Below are 16205 nucleotides of genomic sequence, written 5' to 3' on the forward strand. Positions count from 1 at the left end.
ATAAACGTAAAGTATTACATGAGGAATAACAGACAACATTAACCCCTTCACAACGATGACGTCTTACTCTAATCTTCATCTCCAGACGATTTTATTCAGCTAGAGAGAAATTTAAAGAACAGTAAATGTCAGTCTTCATTAATCCCTTAAGTACCAAGCGTTTCGTTTTCATTTCACATTTACTATTGACAAATCATTATATTCAGATTAAGACCTCGTTGTGAAGGGGTTAAACATAAAAAACCATGATTACGGCTCGAACTTGTTAAAAATTTATACCGTCCACATTAAGCAACACCAAAAACGGTACTATTAACACAAACAATACAATAATTACCACCATGTAAACACGTAAACACAGATGATCATAATTTAACAAGAAAAAAAAGATAATGACAGCAGTGGTTAATGCAAATAAAGAAAAAACAAAACCTGCCTTCCAATTAATTTAGTTAGGTTCTGCAGTTCAGTATATTCATTTCTACTATTTATGATAATCAAGTGAAAATGGGTTTAAAAAATATAGGTTTGACACTAGGTGAGCGATGACACGAGTAGCACACAAAATCCTGTGTGTGTGTGTGTGTGTGTGTGTGTGTGTGTGTGTGTGTGTGTGTGTGTGTGTGTGTGTGTGTGTGTGTGTGTGTGTGTTTCGTGAGAGTTACGTGTACACACATTTTTGCTTCTATTAGCCTATTATTTAGGCGAGGGACGATAAAAAGGTAGACAAAGTGTGTGTGTGTGTGTGTGTGTGTGTGTGTGTGTGTGTGTAGTGAATGTTCTTCGAGATCTAGCCACGTGGTACTATATTCATGCTCCTAGTACAAACAAACACACACACACACACACACACACACACACACACACACACACACACACACACACACACACACACACTGATTTATGACTTTCTACATTCACTACAAGCTGTCGTTCAGAATAAGCAAGGTGTTATATACAGGATTCTTACAGACCTTCATTGACCATCTTACAAGAAATATGCCTAGAAGTCATGAAATTTCCACTCACGTCATTTCTCAAGGATATCTGTGCACTAGACCTTTTATATATATATATGAAGCCTATTCTTACTGTATATCTAATAAGTATTCCCTCCTAATCACTTCTTATAAGATGCCCCATATCGTCTTGGAAACGTCTTCGAGATGGTACCACTAGACTTAAAGAAATATTAGTAAAAAAATAGGTTCCTTTGCGGTCTTTCTTATAATGTTCGACAGTTCTTTAGCAGTTATGATATACAGGATTAATGAAACATACGATTAAAATGCATGATACACAACACATAAAAGAACGTTCATGGGTAACTGCACGCACACACTGTTACGGCAAAAGGTGACGAACTAAAAAGCGTAAATTGTAGTAACAGCTGTAAGTGTGGGCCAGGTGGGGTGAATGAGGTTGGTGTGGGTGAAGGGGGGGCTGGGGCTATGTGGTATGGGAGAGACGAGGGTGAAATGATTACACGTCCACTCTCTACACACTGAAATGAAAAAAGAAAGTTGAATAATATAAGGTCAAACTCATAATAAATGGTTGTCAACGTAAAGTAGGTGGGGTGTGGGTGAGGGATGGGGTGTGTATGGGGTGGAGAGAAGAGGCTGAAGCTGTTGCATACAATGAAGAAAAAAAAGAACTGGTTAATATAAAAACTTAAAATGATAATATATGGTTGTCAATGTGTATCAGGCGGGATGGGGTAGTTGCGGGTGGGGGATCTGGGATATGTATGAGGGGTAAGATAAAGAAAAGCTTGCTACTGCTTCCCACTGACTATATGCTGAATTTAATGAAGCCATATGTTATAAAGGCTGTAATGATATCAAAACCCTGAGTCATGTGGTTTTCTGTGTGGCCCAGATGAAGTGGGATTGGTATGGGTGAGAATGGGGTGTGGAAGAGAAGAGATTTTTACTACTGTTAATTCACACTCTGTACACTAATATACATGATGCTTAATTATAGAAAAATCCTACAATTAGTAATATACGGTTGTCGATGTAATCCACGTGGGGTGAGGTCGGGTAGGTGTGATGAGGTATGCTGTATTGGGGATAAGGTAGAGGAGAGATTGATAGCGTTGCACATTCCCTCTATGTATACTGTAATGACTGAGGATGAACGATAAAACAACTGTACAATAATAAGAAGTGACTGTTAAACTGGACCACGTGGGACAGATGTGGAGTTAGTGAGGTTGAGATGGGACAGAGTAGAGGGGATATTGAAAGTGTTGCACGTTCATTCTATACAATGCAAAAAAAAGCTGAGTCGTTTAAAAAAGAATAAATGGTAATATATGGTTGTCATCGTGAATCATGTTGGAGTAGGGGAGGGGTTTGTGTTGGTGTGAGATGGGGTGTACATGGGGCAAGGCAGTGATGTTAAAGTGTTGCATGTTCACCCTACACGCACACTACAACAAAAATGTTAAATGATATAAAGTAAAACCCCAATTAATGAAGGGTTGCCATCGTGCACACCAGACAGGATGAGGTTGGCATGGATGAGAGATGGGGTATGTGTGGGGTTTGGAAGGGGGGGAGTTGAAAGTGTTGCACATTCACTCTCTGCACAACGAAGTTAATGATGCTTAAAGACATAAGAAGAAAAAAAGAGACTAAAATAGTAATATATGGCCGTCAAAGTCGATCAGATGGAATGAGGTTGGTATGAATGACAAAGATGGGGTATGTATGTGGTATGGCACAGATCTTCATAGCGTTGCACATTCACTTTGCTTACAATGAAATAACATGAAAACTAAAGGAAAATGAATAAAATAGTTGTCAGTGTGAAACAGATGAGATGCAAGGGGTAGCTGGGTATAAGAGATGTGTGGGGGTAGAGAGGATGTTGAAAGTGTTGCACATTCACTCTGCACACACACAGGTGTTTGACCCGAGCCTCCCCAAGTCCTTAGACCCTGGGTTCGGTATCCTGGCCGGGCCCTTTTGTCCGGCGCGGCAGGGAGAAAGAGAGAGAGGAGAAAGAATGAATGAGGAAGGAAAAAAACTACCTCGGAAAGATTTCATATGCAAATGAGGCTGTCGCTATACAGTAGGGAGGCAGCAAAGGAAAAGGTGAGCTTAACTACAATTGTTCCTCTTTCTTTTTCCCTCTCTTTCTTTCTCTCTGTCTACGAACGTTTATCATCCAGCAGTGGTAAAAACTACTCCATAAACTCTAGGGGCGGCCACTGTGATGACACCGTGGCCACCTTAGAGTAAAAAAAAAGGAAAAGCAATATAATAACGAGATAAAAACTGCTATGTTCACCTCTTCTTGTACATCGAATCAGAATCATGTTACATACTGCATATTCTTACAGTTCAGATGGACAATATCTGCTTATTTTTCCTTGTTGCAAAATTAACATGCACTTCAGGGAATCACACACACGGTTAGCTGAAGTTCAGTATGCTTCAGCCTATAAACCTGGGTGAAAAAAAACATTGCACTATTTGTCTACTTTTTTTCAGTGACAGTAGGTGACTAGGTGAAGAAAAGCGCGCGAATTTTAAAAAGAATAGGCGCGCGGGGCAGGAGGACTAAGGTTGAAACACGTGTCTAGCGGCTCTCAGGCCTCTGTGTATTATCATCATCAGCACAGCCCTCACTTATATCACGGGCGCCTCCACACAACTGCACCCTCACTTCAGTTTCATCGAAGTTGTCACACATTTACTTGTTATTCACTATAGCAGGATACTTCTGCATTACACTTTTAGCACCGCAAGTAATGTGATATTCTCTGAGGCTGGTATGGTTTCTTTCTGTGAGCACTGATTAAGAGCACCATCATCACTTCAGAGCACAACACACCATCACAGAAGACACCTGACACAACCTACCTTCAGCTGATCCTCGACGTTCATGGCAAGGAGCAACTGTACAAAGGCCTCCAGAGGGGGCGATCCGGTAGCTCCTGACGGGGGGAATCCTGGTGCGGACGAAAGAGAGGGCGCCAGAGATGAGGGCGTGAAGGAGGGAGGTAGCGAGGCGAACGACACTGGCGGGGGACCATAGGGCCCGGAAGACGGTGGGAATGATCCTGGTGAGTAGTTGGAGTATCCCATAGGATGGTCTGGAAGAGGTCGCTGGCCATAAGGCATCTCCATGTTCCTCGGTGGGTAGACTGGCGGGGAGGGGGGCGACTCCAGCTTGGCCGAGAGCGAGGCGGAGTCTGAGCTCCGTGGGGGGAAGACCGAGGACTCCATCGGTCTGGGAGTGAAGGAGGGCGAGGCCAGCGTCCGTGGGGGAAAGGAGGCAGGGGACCCCAGGGACGGGGCCGGGTACGTGGGAGAATCCATGGGTCTGGATGGGGCATCGTCCGGGTCGGAGGTGGTGGGCATTGGAGTGGAGAGGTCAGGTGAGGCTATGGGGTTGGGGGGAGCCAGTGTGGTGGGAGGGAGGTCACACTCGTGGGTAGCCAGCGTGAAGGCTTGCGAGGTCACCAACTTCTTGGAAGAAATATGCCCGTATTAGGCAGCGAGGTCAGGCAATGTATATCGAGGTCACCAAGTTGCAAGAGGTGAGGTCAGTTCAGGTGGGCGCGAGCGGGTCAAGTGGGGCTCATCGCTTGTGGCGGGTGGCGGGGCTGAGGCGGCGTCCGAGGCGAGGTGGCGCTCCAGCACAAGACTGCACGCGGCGCCACGCTAGCTAGACTGAGGCCGCGAGCTGAGCTGGCCCACCGATCGAAGCGACTGGGGAGTTTAGGCCCGTCTCGACGAGTGCCGACTCTTGGGCCGGCCAGCGCCAAAAAGGCGCAAGTTTTGGGGCGACGACGCAGCAAGGTGGATCATTTCCTGTTTTCCAGTGAGCAAGGGGCCGGCCTTTTCTCCTCAAGACGCAGCCGCCCGTGTTTTGCAGCGCACTCATCTCGGCCAGCGGTGCTGGGCCTGCCCACTGCCGGCCGGGCGGGGGCGCGCGGGTGGCGGGGGGCGCTGAGGAGGCCGAGGAGGAGGAGGAGGTGACTAAGGAGGCGGGAGGCGTCGTGGCTGGGCGGCGCGGCAGGCGGCTCCCGCAGCGCCTCAAGACGCCACCACACCACACCACACCACGGCAGCAGCACCCTGGCAGGCGACCGTGGTGGTGGTGCAGCAACGGTCAGCGGTCAGCGGCAGGCACGTGACAGTGCTCACGACACGTTCTCGCTCTGGACACTGGCCCACGCTCGCCATGGCATGCAGGCACAATGCACGGCCTAGTTTGCATCATAATACCGCGGGAAAGGACGCGCTTAACGGTCAGTTGCAAAGAGAGGGGGATCAAAGGTGTGTAAAGGCTGGTGGGAGTGCTGTGCAGCTCTAAGTGCATTACCAGGCCCGCCTGCAGTTTAGTTCCACACCAGCTGGGGTCATGACCACTCGCTCACCACTCCAACTGAATGAGGTTTTATTTACTTAAAACTTTTCCTTCCCAAAGTCAATGCAAAACGTCAAAATGAACATAAGATGCTATTATAAATTCTAGCTGCATGCATCTATCTCAGTTTTCACCCTCATTCCTCTCCAAGTAATAACGTCCACTTCGTAAGAAAAAAAAAAAAAAAGTTTGGGAGTTAGGCCGCCCGGGATAGGCCGAATATCGGCTGGCGCTGATTGGCTGAGGAAAAGAGCGCCTTGAACACACGGGAGGGAGGGGCGGAGCCACCCGGCGCAGCCGCAAGCCTCGCCCCGCCCTCCCAACCTCGCTATCTCGACCTCCTTACCAAATATATTGAACGCCTTCTTCATCTTAATGGCCTCTGCTTCCTTCAGCAGTATGACCCTTATGTACGCCAGGGGGGGCAAAGGCCAAAACCGCCCACCCTGCCATTGTCGCAACTGCGAGCCTACCGACCATAAGCCTACCACTGGCAGCCAATCACAGACCAGCTGGGATTGCCAAGGCCTATGGGCGTGCACATGTTGTAGTCCAGAGTAGCATGCACGGCTTTGATATCGATGCTTTGCCCTTGTGGTTCTAACCGCAGTCACATCTGTCGCGGTCAGTTTGTCAGTGGAGAGACGGCCACTCACTGCCCCTTGCCACAGCGTGAGGAGGCCTGGCTGTGTGGGTGTGCTGTGGGGTGTTGTTTCCCTGTGGGGTGTTGCGACCTGTGGAGCACTGAGTCACGCACATGCCACCTCGTACACGTGGTCACTGCTCTCTCTCTCTCTCTCTCTCTCTCTCTCTCTCTCTCTCTCTCTCTCTCTCTCTCTCGTCACATGGTTTACAGTAAAAACGTAAGGGTTATTTATTCCCTCTCCTCCCCCCCTCTCTCTCTCTCACACACACACACACACACACACACACACACACACACACATTTCTCTCTCTCTCTCTGGTGTGGCCCACGCTGGCTGTGCTCACGTGCAGCTGGTGGCCACACAGCTGCACTGGGCCACACCACATCAATGGCCTACGTGGTGCCGTGCTCCCGTCTCACGCACGTGGCGTCAGACCGTGCATCTTCCACGTCAATACCGCGGCTCAAGTTCCTCTGGGAGTGGAGCTAGTGATATTTTTTTTCTTACGATCTTCATACTTTACATCCAGTCCATCTCTTTTTTTTTTCCCTAACTCCTCTTTGGCATGTAGCTGATAATATATACACTGCTAAATCCACATACTTTTAGGATCAAGACTCAGATCTAATAATGTAACGTGACACCAAGGGACACATGGATTGCAAATGGCCAGTGTTAGCCAATATTCCATACACACATAGGGAACAGTATCATCATGTCATTCACCAACATATACGTCCCTTTCAGTATCATTCAAGCTCTTCTGCATTTCACAAACGCGTGGATTTAGAATGCTTTACTATGGCCCGACATTTCTGTTTCTGTCCATAAAGTTTCTCATATTCTTCAAGGCTTTTAGTTCATATGCCTAACTTGACACTTCTGACTGGTTAATCTTACCCTGACCCTTCTGACCTGGTTAATCTAGTTATAATCACAAGCTCAATACATTTTGTGATTCGTGTTGCAGTAACTCTTTGCCGTCGAATTTCTTATCTTGGGTTTTTCATGGACTTAAGTGCAGTTTCAGACCCTTCACTACTAAAGAGATCTCTCCTGTTCTGAAGGCTTAGGAGAATAAGAATTAAACTGATGAAACAAAACCGTAATGAAAGATTTAATAATTTCTTGATCTGCTTCCTCATCCTGTTTCTTTCTTGCCCTCCTCCTAACCAGACTGAACAATCATATTCATTAAACTCATCGGAATGGATAATTATATCTATTACTTTCCTATGCAGAATGACCAACTGTATTCATCTTGCTTTAATTTGTGTTTCACCATGTTGCAGTAGTAATATAGACCTTTACATAAAAAACATCGTTCCCTGTATATAACGATTAGGCTATTTCTTTTTATATCACCACAGCAAACCAGACTAGAAATTAAGGGATGGTCATCATCATCATCATCATATCATCACAATCATCCCTGCGCTACTTTGGAATTAATGCAAATACTTACTTCCTTTTGACATCACACAAGCAGTCTATCAAAAAATGGATACAACTTAACGATGCATAACTTCCTTACACAGTCCTATAAACAATTTTCTTAAAGATAGTAAGAGAAATATGTTCCTCAAGCTCGATGAAGTTACGTATAAAGAGATACAGCTTCGCATGTTTTTTCCACGAGTTGTTAGATTCGTTACCAACACCATTTACGATGTGTTTGATAACGGAATAATTCGTTAGAATATAATTTCCTTGATGATCCTACTGGACCAAACCTCTAACCACCAGACCTTCTTCATAACGGCAATAATAATAATAAAAATAATAAAAACAATAATCATCATCACCATCATCATCATCAAATCTTACCTTCACTTCGGTGGACTGGGTCTAGAAAAAGAAAAAAACAAAGGTCAGGTACACCAAAGAAGTCTATCTATCAGTGACTCGGTCCATACATCTATTAACCCTGTGCCATCCCACATATTAAACCATCCACACGTAGCTTAACCTCTTCAGTCCAAGCATTTTTATATTCTATTTCTGGTACCTCAAGACGAATTTATCTTATTTCTAGAACAACGCCCTGGCAGTGAAGGAGTTAAAGAACGCTGGATACAACCCCTCCATCTCTAAAATTAATCCCTCCTAAGTTGAAGAAAATCGTCTGGAGGCAGCATCAATACGTCCTCGGGGTGAATGGATTAATGGTCACTTTCAAGACACCCGTGGGAAAAATTCGAGAGAGAGAGAGAGAGAGAGAGAGAGAGAGAGAGAGAGAGAGAGAGAGAGAATGCAACCTTTGTCATGTGCATCTCCTATCCATACTTCGTTTTTTTTTTCTTTTTATCATTGTCCATATTAAATTTCTCCACACATTCATTCACCTCTTCCTTGGCCTTCCACTCCTCCTCCTACCTACAGCCTCACTTACATACACCCCTTTCACCAGTCCTAGTCATACCTGTCCTCTAGATGTGACCATACCTTCTCAGCACAGTTTCCTCTACCCTCAAGTTATCTAGCTCTCCTACTCCACATTTTTCTCATATCTTATCATTTATCCCACGTAAGCTATGCGTCTCATACATATTCCTCAAAAGTATCATCATTAACATCATCATCATCATCTCCCTGATTTTACACATGGGGTGGGTAGGGTCAACACACATTAAGAAAAGCAATATTTACATCAGCCTTCGTAACCTCTTCTCCTCACTGATTTATTTTCCATATATAACTTTATAATCCTTTATCAAGTTTTCAAAGTAAGGTATGTTGATCCCAAAAGTAGATATACAACACCCGAGAGAATTATTCCCTTCACTACGATGACGTAATATATAGTAAATTCCTGCTACCGACAGACAGACGATTTGACTTACGAGAGGCTTTTCGACTCAGAGGGATGTAACGTAGCCTATATAAATCCTCCAGTAACAAACATCTCACCTGACTGAAAAAAATCGTCTGAAGCTAGCAATATTAAAACAAAAATAACGTCCTAGTGCTGAAGAGGCTAAGGTGTAAGATGCAGAATGAATAGCTAAGGAGTAGGTGCTAAAGTCTCCTATGCAAATGAGAAAAATGGCTCCCTGCAAAGTACTAACCATCTACAATGCGTAAAAGAATACTAGACACATTCATTATTACTTTCATTACGCTTTACAAGGTAGGTGTCTCAAACGAAGGCCTGTGACGTTTTTTTTCTGCAAGACGAATTATATAGTTTGGAGGTAACGAGAATAAACTGTATAAGATGTCGTCGTACAGAAGAGGTTAAGTTTACATTTAAGACGCACAAGTAACGGAAACAAGTTACTATCCTCATTATCCTCCTCCTCCTCCTCCTCATCATCATCATTCTAAGCATTATCAAGATTATCAATATCATTCTCTACCTAACTTTATTTTGCCATACTGGAGGTGGGATGAGACAGGTGTAAGGGGGATAAAAGAGGAAAAAAAAACGCTATTAACAATATCCAACAGTGCCCTCAGTAATTCCATGTACAAGTGAAAATATCCAGGAATGCGTAAAGGGACACACGCTCCCAAACAAACCTGAAATACTATCAAACACAACTCACAAAGGAAAAAAACTGAAACCTAAAATGTATACAAATATTTCTGCACAAAGAAGAAACTCGCACGAAACGCATAAAATACTAACATGACCTGAAATTTACTGAGCACTTGAAATCCACTAAGCAACATCCACATGTAATCCCCCAAACCTTATCCTGCCTCATACCCAGGATTTTTTGCCCACCCTTGTCCCTCTACAAAGGTCTACAGAATAACTACTCACTGTCCTCTAAGTAAATCTAAATAATAACTACTTTTGCCCCATAACTACATGGCCTAGAGAATACCCTTGCCCTATAACTAAGAAGCAGAGGATATCCAAACTTGGCCCATAACCATGATCTAGTGAATACCCTTGACCATTACTAGGATCTAGTGAATACCCTTGCCCCATAACTAAGATCCAGAGAATACCCATACCCAATAACCACGATCCAGAGAATTCCCTTGCCCCACAGGATCCAGAGAATACCCATGCCCCATGACTAAGATCCAGAGAATACCCATACCCCATAACCACGATCCAGAGAATTCCCTTGCACCATAGGATCCAGAGAATACCCTTGCCCCATGACTAAGATCCAGAGAATACCCTTGCCCCATAACCACGATCCAGAGAACATCCTTGCCCCATAACTAGGATCCAGAGAATACCCTTTCCCCCTGACTAAGATCCAGTAAATACCCTTGCCCCATAACCACGATCCAGAGAATACCCTTGCCCCATCAACCAAACCAGAGGATACCCATAACTGCCTCGTAACTAAATATGCAGACATGAAATACCCTTGCCCCATCCATATGGCGCAGAGAATACCATTACTCAGTATCTAATCAAGGGAAATCACCAGCTAACCTAATCAACCCTGGGACACCCTATTTTATTTAATTCCTTCTCCCAACAGATGATTTTTTTTAGCTTAGATGAGACGTCCGAGGGCGAAGGAGTTAATAAAAGCTTAATATAATCTTTCGAGCTCAGTAATATCTCCTGAGGTAATATCGTACAGCAGTTAAAAAGGAAAAAAAAAAATGGACTACCTCGTGAAGAAGAGATAAACAGGTTATGCACAGAGGGGGAGGGGAGACAGCACTACCGGGATCACTATGCACGAGCAGGCGATGTTAAAAGACCCTCTGTTCCTTAAATCGCGAAGGAGAAGCTAATAACTTTTTTTTTAACAATAATTTGAGGCACGCTACGACGATATAGCGTATGTGTCCTCTCTATGCGTATCTGCTAACTTTACTAGTATAATCTAAGCTGCAAACGGAACAAATCTAATAACTGCAGACGTACCACTAATGTTCGAAAAAAAAAAATGATAAGGGCCTGGTTTACCTTTTGCGTTTTTTATGTTTCAAGTATTCCATCGCGGTAGTTTTACGAGTCTATACAAAGCAGGCTAATCTTCCACTATATTCAAGGTGAACGGAGAATAGGTTCAAATTGCTGGATCCCTACATCTTAGAGCGAATCTATATGTGTCATCTTCGACAACCTCCCCCCTATCCCTCTCATTCATTTTTAACTGGGTAAGAACTAAGGACACCCTGGGTAAGCAAGCAAGCACGCACGCACGCACGCACGCACGCACGCACGCACACACACACACACACACACACACACACACACACACACACACACATCTGAATCTAACTATACACGAGACAATCTTCCATATCACCATCAAAATCCTCAATCCCCCCCCCCCTCCGCAATCACCATCTTACAGCCCTCCCAGAAATTTCCCTAATCCCAACTCACTCGTGGATTACGCTATCACTAACCTACGAACAGTCACTGAGGCCAAATCTCAGTTACCCAGCCCTGGTTAGATACATTATACACGATTCTTACTCAAACAACGGAAGACAAAAATTACAACACATTAGAATCAGGTAGAATCTTTCAATGTCCTGTACTCTTGTCGCAAAAAAAAAAAAAAAAAAAAAAAAAAAAAGGACAAACAGCGGATCGCGAATTTCCTAATGAATTTTGTCTTACACTTATGGATCAACAAAATAATTACACACACCGTACATCTGTTCACTTTATGTTTGTTAACTGGGGGTGAAAAATTTACCTGCTCCCCAACCTCCATCTTTTAGCACATTATAAATTTTAAGTAATGAATCCCAAAGATAAACTGTCATCTTTCCTCATTAACCCTTGCAGTACCCAGTCATCTTTTCTAATTATTACTGATGCTAGACGATTTCATTTAGCTAAGTGTAGATTCCTTGTAGTGATGGCGTCAACCAATGTCATAGTGGAAGATAAAAAGAAGAAAAAAAAAAATGACTGACCTGTTCTGCTGAGACGGCCCATGGTCATCCCCGCCGTCACTGAAAAGATAAACACATAACACTGCAGCGAAAGGATAAGGAGTCTGAAGATTAGAAGCTGATGCCGAACTGTGGAAATTTTGGACATATGGGGTAAATATTATACATCTCTCACTTACAAGATACTAGATACAACACTGCAGCGAAGTGATGAGTTTGAAGGTTGTAAAATGGTGGTAAACTGAAGAAAAACTGGATATGGTAGGTAAATATTATATGTTAACAGGTAAGGGAGGAAGATGAGAGGTGGGGAAGATGACATGAGGAAGATGGATGATTGGTGAGGACAGTGAATGGGGAAGTAGGACCATCCGTGAGGAAGCGTACGGACGAGGAAGCAGGAAGATAAATGAGAGAATGCAGGCAGGTGAGGAAAAGGAAGGGAAAGAAGAAAGAGGAAGAAGGGGGAAGAAGGAGAGACAAGAGAAAGGATAGACAGGTGGAAGAAGGAGAGAAGGCAGGATGAAGAAGGACCAAGGTGTGGTAGGAGGCTGACATGTGAGAAAAGAGATGACATGTAAGGAAGAGGACAGAGAAGTAACAGTGGATGAGAAAGGATGACAAGTGAGGAGAGGGGCTGACAGGTGAGGAGAAGGACAGACAAGTGAGGAAGAGGGTTGACAGGTGAGGAGGACAGACAAGTGAGGAAGAGGGCTGACAGGTGAGGAAAAGGGCTGACTGGTGAGGAAGAGGGCTGACAGGTGAGGAAAAGGGCTGACAGGTGAGGAAGAGGGCTGACAGGTGAGGAAGAGGGCTGACTGGTGAGGAAGAGGGCTGGCAGGTGAAGAAGAGGGCTGACAGGTGAGGAAGAGGGCTGGCTGGTGAGGAAGAGGGCTGACAGGTCAGGAAGAGGGCTGGCTGGTGAGGAAGAGGGCTGACAGGTGAGGAAGAGGGCTGACTGGTGAGGAGAGGGGGTGACAGATGAGGAAGAGGGCTGACAGGGGAGGAAGTGGGCTGACAGGTGAGGAAGAGGGCTAGCAGGTGAGGAAGTGGGCTGGCAGGTGAGGAAGAGGGCTGACTGGTGAGGAAGAGGGCTGACTGGTGAGGAAGAGGGCTGGCAGGTGAGGAAGAGGGCTGGCAGGTGAGGAAGAGAGCTGACAGGTGAGGAAGAGGGCTGACAGGTGAGGAAGAGGGCTGACAGATGAGGAAGAGGGCTGACAGGTAAGGAAGAGGACTGACAGGTGAGAAAAAGGGCTGACAGGTGAGGAAGAGGGCTGACAGGTGAAGAAGAGGGTTGGCAGGTGAGGAAGAGGACTGACAGGTGAAGAAGAGGGTTGGCAGGTGAGGAAGAGGGCTGACAGGTGAAGAAGAGGGCTGACAGGTGAGGAAGAGGGCTGACAGGTGAAGACGAGGGTTGGCAGGTGAGGAAGAGGACTGACAGGTGAGGAGACGGACAAACAGGTGAGGAAAAGGGCTGACAGGTGAGGAAGAGGGCTGACAGGTGAGGAGAGGGACAGGCAGGTGAGGAGAGGGACAGACAGGTGAGGAAGAGGGCTGACAGGTAGGAGAGAGGGCTGACACGTAAGGAAGAGGGCTGTCAGGTGACGAAGAAGGCTGTCATATGAGGAAATGGACTGACGAAAGAGAAAGATGGCTGACAGAGGTGGAAGAGGCCTGACAGGTGAATAAGAGTGCTGACAAGGGGGAAAACGCGCTGTCCGGTGAGGAAGAGGGCTGTCAGGTGATGAAGTGGGCTAGCAGGTGAGGAAGTGGGCTAGCATGTGAGGAAGTGGGCTGGCAGCTGAGGAAGAGGACTGGCAGGTGAGGAAGATGGCTGGCAGGGTAGGAAGTGGGCTGGCAGGTGAGGAAGAGGGCTGACAGGTAAGGAAGTGGGCTGACAGGTAAGGACGAGGGCTGACTGATGAGGAAGAGGGCTGGCAGGTGAGGAAGTGGGCTAGCAAGTGAGGAAGTGGGCTAGCAAGTGAGGAAGTGGGCTAGCAAGTGAGGAAGTGGGCTAGCAAGTGAGGAAGTGGGCTGGCAGGTGAGGAAGAGGGCTGGCAGGTGAGGAAGAGGGCTGGCAGGTAAGGAGGAGGGCTGCAGTTGAGGAAGAGGACTGGCAGGTGAGGAAGAGGGCTGACAAGTGAGGAACAGGCCTGACAGGTGAATAAGAGGGCTGACAGGTGAGGAATGGAACTGAAATGTGAGGAAGAGGGCTATTAGATGAGGAAAGAGCTGACAGCTGATTCGGCACAGGAGTAGGAGAGCTGAAGGGATAGGAAGGGAGCAGGAATGCGAGCTGAAAGGTGAGGAAGAGAGCAGGGAAGAGAGCTGAAAGGTGATGAAAGGGAGCTGAAAGGTAAGGAAATAGAGCTGAAGGGTGAGGAAGAGAGATGACAAGAAAGGTGGGGAGGAGGGATGACCGATAAGGCAAAGGTCTGAATGGAGAATTAAAGTGACAGGAAAAGCAGGTGATCATGATGTAAAGAAGGGATTAATGGAACATCAAGGAGGCAGGTTGGTGAAAACTATAACACAAACAGAAAAATATGGATTACAGGCGATTTAGGGGGATTAGATATGAGAGAAGTGGCTGAGTGACAACGCAATCAAGATGCCGAGAGTTGAGGAGTGAGACTAAGCCGAAAAAAAATATATATAACAAAGAAGTGGCCAGGCTTATAAATCACGTTCGTATTAAACTGAAACAAGGAATAGTGTGTATGACATGTAAAGAGAAGGATACTCGTATATATATGTCACTGGTGGTAAGATGGTATAGCAGTCAAGATTATGCTATGACAAAGAAAGCGAGGACAATGGAAACACACACACCCACACCCACACACACACCCACACACACACACACACACACACACACACACACACTGGAAGATCGAGGCGGACCGAAACAAACCCATCATAAAAAAAAAAATAGTATCATTCACTAACCCCTTCCATCCGATGACACATATCCTAGGTCAGTTTCGCTATTTCAGTCTTTTAATCTGCTCAGGAGGTACTTTCCATACTGGCGGGGTTAAAATTATCCACCATTAATTACTACGCTGCTATACTCATTTTACTCTAACGTGGCCTAATGCTACTCTCTCTCCATCATGAATGCTGAGTTTTAAAGAGAGATCAGGACTATAACATCATACTAGTCACGAAGAAGCGCTATTGAAAGAATGTACAGCTGCAATACTGTCTTTTTCCTGCCACTGAACCACGTGAAATAAACTATCAAGGGACGAAAATTCTGGGCCAAGTTAAGGTGAAGAGCTGTTAGGAATCACCCATAAAGCTAAACATAATTGCATGGGGGCAGAGGCCAGCAAAGAAAAAAAAATAGAAACGATGTCGCCGGATTGAAAGGGTTAAGAGACTGGGTTCGTAGGGAGAGGAAAAAAATAAAGGGTGAAGCAAAAGGAAAAAAAAAATACAGGAGCAAAGGATGATAATGAGAACTGGAAGCGTCTGTCTTAAAAAGAGAAAAAAATTGAGACTTACATAAATAAATGTGGAACTGGTGGATGAAGATGAACCTATAAACATTAAGGAACGTGAGAAAAACAGTACGAGTAGTTGAAGTAAAGGAGGGGGTTTATACATGCAAAGAAAGGAAGGGCATGTAAAAACGACGTACGTGTGTGTGTGTGTGTGTGTGTGTGTGTGTGTGTGTGTGTGTGTGTGTGTGTGTGTGTGTGTGTGTGTGTGTGTGTGTGTGTGTGTGTGTGTGTGTGTGTGTGTGTGTGTGTGTGTGTGTGTGTGTGTGTGTGTGTGGCTGACAGATGAAAAAGAAGAGACAGAGTGGGATGTAAAGAGGGAATGAGTGGGATGTGCGAAAAGTGCTGGTGAGATGGTGAGAGGAGTAAGTGGAATGAGTAAGAAGATAACTGGAATGTTAGGACTTAGTAGGATGTGAGTACAAAGGAATGCAAAGGAATGCAATCAATGGGAAGGGTGTAACTGGGAATGTTGGGATTACATGAGAAAGAGTTTGGCAGGTAATAATGACAAACAGAGAGAGAGACAATGATAAGGAGATATGAGGAAAAGGGGTTTGAAGCGAAAGATCATGTGCCTAGTAGACAAACTGGCTGCCAGGTGAAGGTGAAGGCAATTAAGTAGCTGACAAGTGAGGATAATAACAGACAGGTAGCTGAGAGGTGAAGGTGATAACAAACAGGTGACAGGAAGACAAAACATGGCTGACAGGTGATAATGAAGGCAATTGTTCAAGTAGACAGGTGAAAATGATGATAAAGGAAACTGACTGGTGAAGACGAGGGGAAAATGTGGCTGATAAATGAAAATGAAGGTACATAAGTACAG

General features: G+C 45.2%; 1 protein-coding gene across 1 annotated transcript in view; it reads right to left on the reverse strand.

The window, feature by feature from the left end:
• Positions 1-4376, reverse strand: part of dati (zinc finger protein datilografo) — a 1103308-nt gene extending 1098932 nt beyond the window's left edge. The window contains exon 1 of the mRNA XM_080284265.1: positions 3876-4376. Coding sequence (XP_080140391.1) covers positions 3876-4376 — 501 coding nt within the window. The remainder of the gene's footprint in view (positions 1-3875) is intronic.
• Between the last annotated feature and the right edge of the window lie 11829 nt (positions 4377-16205).

The sequence above is a fragment of the Coenobita brevimanus genome, chromosome 101 (assembly GCF_032717465.1).
Source record: "Coenobita brevimanus isolate Jiangsu-jjx chromosome 101, ASM3271746v2, whole genome shotgun sequence".
NCBI classification, from domain to species: domain Eukaryota; kingdom Metazoa; phylum Arthropoda; class Malacostraca; order Decapoda; family Coenobitidae; genus Coenobita; species Coenobita brevimanus.